The sequence below is a fragment of the Vipera berus genome (assembly GCF_964194415.1).
Source record: "Vipera berus genome assembly, chromosome: 10".
NCBI classification, from domain to species: domain Eukaryota; kingdom Metazoa; phylum Chordata; class Lepidosauria; order Squamata; family Viperidae; genus Vipera; species Vipera berus.
The window spans coordinates 17,489,051-17,495,223 of NC_138213.1; the positions used below are offsets into that span (position 1 = coordinate 17,489,051).

Consider the following 6,173-nt stretch of genomic DNA (forward strand, 5'->3'; position numbering starts at 1 on the left):
TCAATGAGTCGGTCTTTGATTTATCTTCCCATCTAGAACCTGCAGAGGTGATTATTCCTTTCAGAGTTACCTTGTAAAGTAGATTAGGTTGAGTAATATTTGCATAGTGCTCAAAGGTAAATTTCTTTAAGGCGAGGATTACTTTAATACATCCTGTAAGCTTGTGTGTTCCCTCTAAAGGCAGTCCTTGATTTGCAAGCATTCATTTAGCCCAGGGGTAGGCAACCTCAGCTCTTTTATGACTCATGGACTTCAACTTCCAGAATTCCTGAGCTAGCCATGCTGGCTCAGGAATTCTGGAAGTTGAAGTCCATGAGTCATAAAAGAGCCGAGGTTGCCTACCCCTGATTTAGCCTATGCAATAAATCACAATTCCAGTATGTTCCAAAATTTGAACGGTCAAGCTATTCTGCAAAGCACCTGAAGGCAGGACAAGAAGCAACGGATGGAAACTAACCAAAGAGAGAAGCAACCAGGAATTAAAGAGAAATTTCCTGACAGTTAGAAGAATTAGCCAGTGGAACCACCTGCCTCCAGAAGCTGTGAATGCTCCCACACTGGAGGTTTTTAAGAAGAGACAGCCACTTGTCTGAAATGCTACATGAGCAGGGGGCTTGAAGTAGAAGACCTCTTAAGGTCTCTTCCAACTCTCTTCTTCTGTTAGATTGTACACCCTAAAGTACTACAAGTAGTCTTAAACTTAACAACGGTTTGTTTTGCGACTGCTCAAAATTACAACGGCACTGGGAAAAGTGACTTATGGCCATTTTTCTCACGACCTTTGCAGCATCCCCGTGGTCAAGTGATCAAAAATTAAGATGATTGGCCACTGGCTCATATTTATGACAGTTGCAGTGTCCTGGGATCATGTGACCCCTTTTTTTGTGACCTCCTGGCAAGCAAAGACAGTGCAGTGATTCAGGTAACAACTGTGGCAGGAAAGATTGTAAAATGGGGCAAAATACACTTTGTTGCTTTGTTCAGCAACAAAAATTTCGGGCTCTTTTGTGATCGTAAGTCAAGGAATACCTGTATTCATCTCCATCTCTCTCTCTCTCTCTCTCTCTCTCTCTCTCTCTCTCTCTCTCTCTCTCTCTCTCTCTCTCTCTCTCACACACACACACACACACACACACACACACACACACACACCTGGAAGTTGCCCCAGTTGAGAAATGCTTTTCCAGAAGAAAGTAGTGGAATACATGCATGAAGTCACAAGAAAAGGATCAAAAAAAATTATTTAAAAATGGAAAACATATTTTGCCTTCAGGTTCAGAACCTGGCAGACCTGATGGCAATGTGCTGTTATTATTATTCCCTTTTCAATTTTATATCTGCCCTATAACTTAAAATCTGGACAAGCTGGGATGGCATAAGGTCTTCTGCCTTGAGCAGCGGGCAGGACTAGATGACCTCCAAGGTCCCTTCCAGCCCTATGATTCTATGTTTTCTGTGTTCCCGATGTTTCTGCCTTCCTAAGTGATCACCATGCACCAAGTCGTAGTATGGCTTGTTTGCTTCGGTGCCCAGATTGGTAATGAGCCCGGTTGTGTGAACTGGATATAAGTACTAAGAGCCGTAAAGGATTAATTGAAGGGATTTTGAAGCACAGAGGAAAATAAAATTCTTACTTCTTGCACGTACTCTACTGCCATTTTTTCTCCTGATGTGTGAGTAGTTGGATAGGCTAGCCATGAAAAGAGGAAAATGCTTTTTCCCCCTCTCTTAATATTTATTTCTCTGGAGAAATGCTCTCTATCAGCACAACACAATTATAGTCTTGTCTGTTCTTTCTTAATTTGAGACAGATTTCCCACCCCGCCCCCGTGGTAAAATCATGAGATGACGTGATCTGACTTGCAAACACTGATTTTAACGTTCTGTCTTTTTCCTTCCTCTTTGCTGTTTCTAACCTCTCCCCCCCCCCCAAAAGCCTGGTCAACTCAGGTTTTCCATGCCCTAACTTGGAAACTTCTTTTAAAGTTTTCCCCCTTTTCGTTAAATGCAAATCAAAGCAAAAAAAATCATATTTCTTGAAGGAGTCTGATCAGAGAGATCTGGAAAAATAAACAAGAGTGTAATGATTTCTTCCAGAGTAATTTAATTCTCATTCTTCCCCCCCCCCTCTCTCTCTCTGTCTCTCTCTCACACACACACATACACACACAGTCAATTTGAACAGTATTTATTAGGTCATTTTTAAAAAGCTCCCATCTTCGGGAACAAATTGAGGAAGGAAGAAAGATTATTATTTTTCTTTAGTTATATGCTGCCGAGTCCCAGAAGGCTCCAGGCAATCAACAACCGCATCATAAATTTAAAATAATCTATTAAGAAAAAAGAAACCACAATACATTAAAATGCCAATCAAAAAATAATCAATAAATAAAATCGGCAAAACCTAACGAACACCTGTTTGCAGCCTCACTGCCACTGATCTTTTCCTGTGCTGGGCAAAACAAATGGGAGTTTGGTGTAATGGTTAGGACACTAAGCTAGAGACCCCGAGACTTGAGTTCGAGTGTCACCTGAGGCACAAAGCCAGCTTGTTGTCAATTTCTCCCAGGCTTAGGAAAGAGGCAGTGGCAAACCACTTCCAAAATCTTGCCAAGAAAACTGCAAAGAATTAAGGCACTCCTGACTGTAGGAGGGGCATAGCCAGCCCAATTTTTTTGGGGGGGGAGGAAGTGGCTATTGAAAACTACTGCAAAACGATTGCAAGATTTTTGTTGAATTTTTGTTCCGTCTGCTGTGCACCCTCATTGTGCCCCCCTCCCAACATGATAAATAACCTCCATTAAAAATGTTGCTTTTCCTGGTGAAATAAGTTGGGAATTTTTTCTTGGTTTTGCAGCATGCAGAACTGGGCAAGGAAGCTGATCTAGATTTGACCACTGCTGAAAACTCAAGATGGTCAGTTAAAGTAGGGTTTCAGACCATCACTGTCCTTCCTTCCTTCCTTCCTTCCTTCCTTCCTTCCTTCCTTCCTTCCGTCAAAAGATGCCTGCATAACACTGGATCTTTTTCCCAAGCACAGCATTGCAAGCTTATCAAATAAATTACATTGGACACCATAAATTTCTACAGGTAGTCCTTGACTCACAACAGTTTGTTAACTAGCCAGTGTGTTGGGTAAAAAAAATGACCAAACAAGCGCAGTTTGTGATTATTTTCTTAAGATGACCATGTCTTTAAGAGTCAGCAGAAGGACTTCTTATTAAGAAAACTACTTGGGGAAGAATTGCACAGGTGAATTCATATTATTAGGTGGTTTCATGTCTGGCATTGGCTATAAAAGATGAACTGAGATGCTTGTATTTCAACTATCTCACCCTACGAAAGCTATACTAGCCCTGAAGGTCACCTTCAACAGAACTGAAGTAGTAAGTTGAAGACCTAACATCTGCCTTCGAGCAACATGATAAGCTTGATTAGAGTTAATCTTGGTTAATTGGTTTGTGGGTTTAGCCCATGGTTTCTGCTTGGTTTCTGGTTCAGTGTATTGGGTGGACCCTGAAAAAAGGATAATTCAGCATCCTTGCGTAAGCCCAGCCATGGTTCCCACCAACCCTCAGGCAGCATAATTTTTGGCAGTGTCTTTAATTTTCTTCTTCCATCGGAAAGCTTTCCTTATCTGCTTGTTTTGGGTGCAAGAGAGCCGTGGGTTGTGGAGGAGATTCCACATTAGCCAGACTTCGGCTATCTTCAGACCATGGACTACCATGAGATCTTTGTAGAAACAGGGATCAAAAGTCTGCAGGTTGGGAGCTGCTGAAGGTTTGGGTATTCCAAAAGTCTTGAACCCTTCGTGCAAGACGGGCTTCAGGTTGATCCGCTGCAAGCACATGCCCAGAAAGACATCATCAATTGGGAAGAGTTCCACTTGGGTGCAAGCTTGAGCAAGTTTCTTCAAGGTGCTGATGGACAACAGGAACCCACCACCCCCGGCATAGGCTGGGTACATACCTAGCCCATACATTGTTTCCGGAATATAATATTTGCTTTTTCGGATTCGGATCGGTTGTGCGTTGTAGATGATGTCCCCAACAAAGAGGTCCTCGGAAGGATTGCAGCTTGTCAAGAAGTTGATGATGTTTTCCATGTTGACAAAAACATCCGCATCACCTTTGAATATGAACTTGGTCCTGGAGCAAAATTCATCAGCCCAGCTTAGGAAATGGATCTCTTTCAAGGTCAAGTTGAAGAAGGTATCCATGAAGTCCCAGAGTAAAATGTCCCGATACAACTGGCTCTCTTGCTGGACCAGAGTTTCCCACGTGGGCAGTGCCGTCTTGTTCTTTGGAATTCCTAGGAGGAAAACTCTTTGGACCTGCATCCCGTTCACTAGGCCTTCTCTCCCCCATGTTTTGCGTACAATCTCACGGTGGTCGAACTCCTCAACCAGCGATTTTATGGCAACGAGCAAAAAAGGCCTTTCTGAGCTTCTCATGCACTTCTTTGGCTGATTAATGAGAAGGTTGAATTTCCTGTTGTCCTTATTCCTTAGGTAAAGTCTAAAATCAAAGGTGGAATGAGTCAGGGGGCCTGGATTGGTGACTGGGTCTTCCTCAGTTTCCAACTTGGCATCCTTCATAGGCGAGATAATTTTTGGCTCCGATGCGTAACTCTGCGCGTTCGGCTCTTTCTGGAAAACGGGAACGCGGGAATCCCTGTGAGTTGCGGTTGAAGTCTTCTTCTGGCCTTCTACTTGTTCTTCTCTGTGGGACGTGGGGCCCAGTTGGGAGTAGAGCATGGTGAAGAGGGCTACCACCAGACAAAGTGTACAGATAGCATCGCTCTTGAGTTGAACTCTCATCATTTCCAGGAATTTCAAAGAAATATCCCAATGTAGTCCTAGGAGAAATCTTTGCGGGCAAGGTCCATCTGCAAATACAGACACTGTAGGTTAGTACAAGCTTTGCAACATCATTCAGAATCTCAGAAATGTCCTCCACTCAGAACAGGGATATTAACCAGCTCATGGAGGATGTTCCTGCTACCATGTTTTTTCCCCCAAAACCAGTGGGGGTTCTTTTGTGTGTGTTTTTTAAAGTGGTGTAGCCATATAATAAAATTGGAAGAGGGTAGAGTGTTTTTTTTCCCTCCTGCATAGATTTTAATTCTGGATCCTTTAGGGCTATTCTGTGCCAAATTGTAATTTTTAATGTGACAGAAGAGGAGGAAATAATGGCTTGCCAGTTGTTGAATAAGTGTGTCAATTTACCAAAATAAATATAATTTAAATCTGATCAAGGTTTTGCTTAGGCTTTTAGAAACTGGAAACACTTTAGGAAAACAATGAATAAATTTTATTCTGGCCTTGCTTCTTTTCTTTTTCTTTGTGGTTTCTGGCATACTCAACAGAACTCAATTTTAAATTTAAATTATCAATTCAGGAATGCAAAGATGCTGAACAACCACTAGGTGGCAGCCAAGGATTGCAGATTTCTTCTCTCTTTGCCACCCTCTGTTGCTTGACTATATTTCTGCAGCCTAACTCTTAAGTACCCACATCTTTTCATAAAGTATATTGTACACTCCTAGGAAGGTGGCAGCAGGTAGCTGATCTGAAAAACTAAATAAGTTTAGACCTGATTAATATTTGGAGGGCAGCCACCAAAAATTCTTGGAGCTAGAGGGTCAAATGGAAGTCAAAAAACATCCCACAGAAATGCAAATTAATTATTGATGTCAAGAAAATAACATGGATGAATAACAGAGTTGGAAGGGACACCTTGGAGATGTTCTAGATCTAGTCCAACCCCCTGCTCAAGAAAGAGGCCCTATATCATTTTTTTCTTTATTTTTATTTTTATTTAAATTATTCATCAAACAAAAATTACAAATTCAAATGAGCAAAATGAAAAAAACTAAAACGTGACAGGGACAATAAGCACGCTAGTGCACTTACGCACACATCCCCTTAGGGACTTCTTAAATATTGGTTGAGGTCCACAGAAGTTAAGCTGGAGTTAAAACTGTGAAAGTTAATACCCATTCAAGACAAGCGACTATCCAGTCTCTTCTTAAAAGCTTCCAATGATGGAGCACCCACCACTTCTGAAGACAAGCCATTCCACTGCTTAATTGTTTATCACTGTTAGGAAGTTCCTCTGAATTCCAGGTTGCTTCTCTCCTTGATTAGTTTCCACTTATTGTTTCTTGCCCTG

At 41.8% G+C, this 6,173-nt stretch overlaps 1 protein-coding gene across 1 annotated transcript; it reads right to left on the minus strand.

Annotated features, from left to right (window-relative positions):
- Positions 1-3,574: 3,574 nt before the first annotated feature.
- On the minus strand, positions 3,575-4,837 carry B3GNT9 (UDP-GlcNAc:betaGal beta-1,3-N-acetylglucosaminyltransferase 9; the record flags this gene model as incomplete). Its single annotated transcript, XM_081335935.1, has 1 exon — positions 3,575-4,837. Exon 1 carries the CDS (start codon positions 4,820-4,822, stop codon positions 3,575-3,577), a length of 1,248 nt encoding a protein of 415 aa, XP_081192061.1. The 5' UTR covers positions 4,823-4,837.
- Between the last annotated feature and the right edge of the window lie 1,336 nt (positions 4,838-6,173).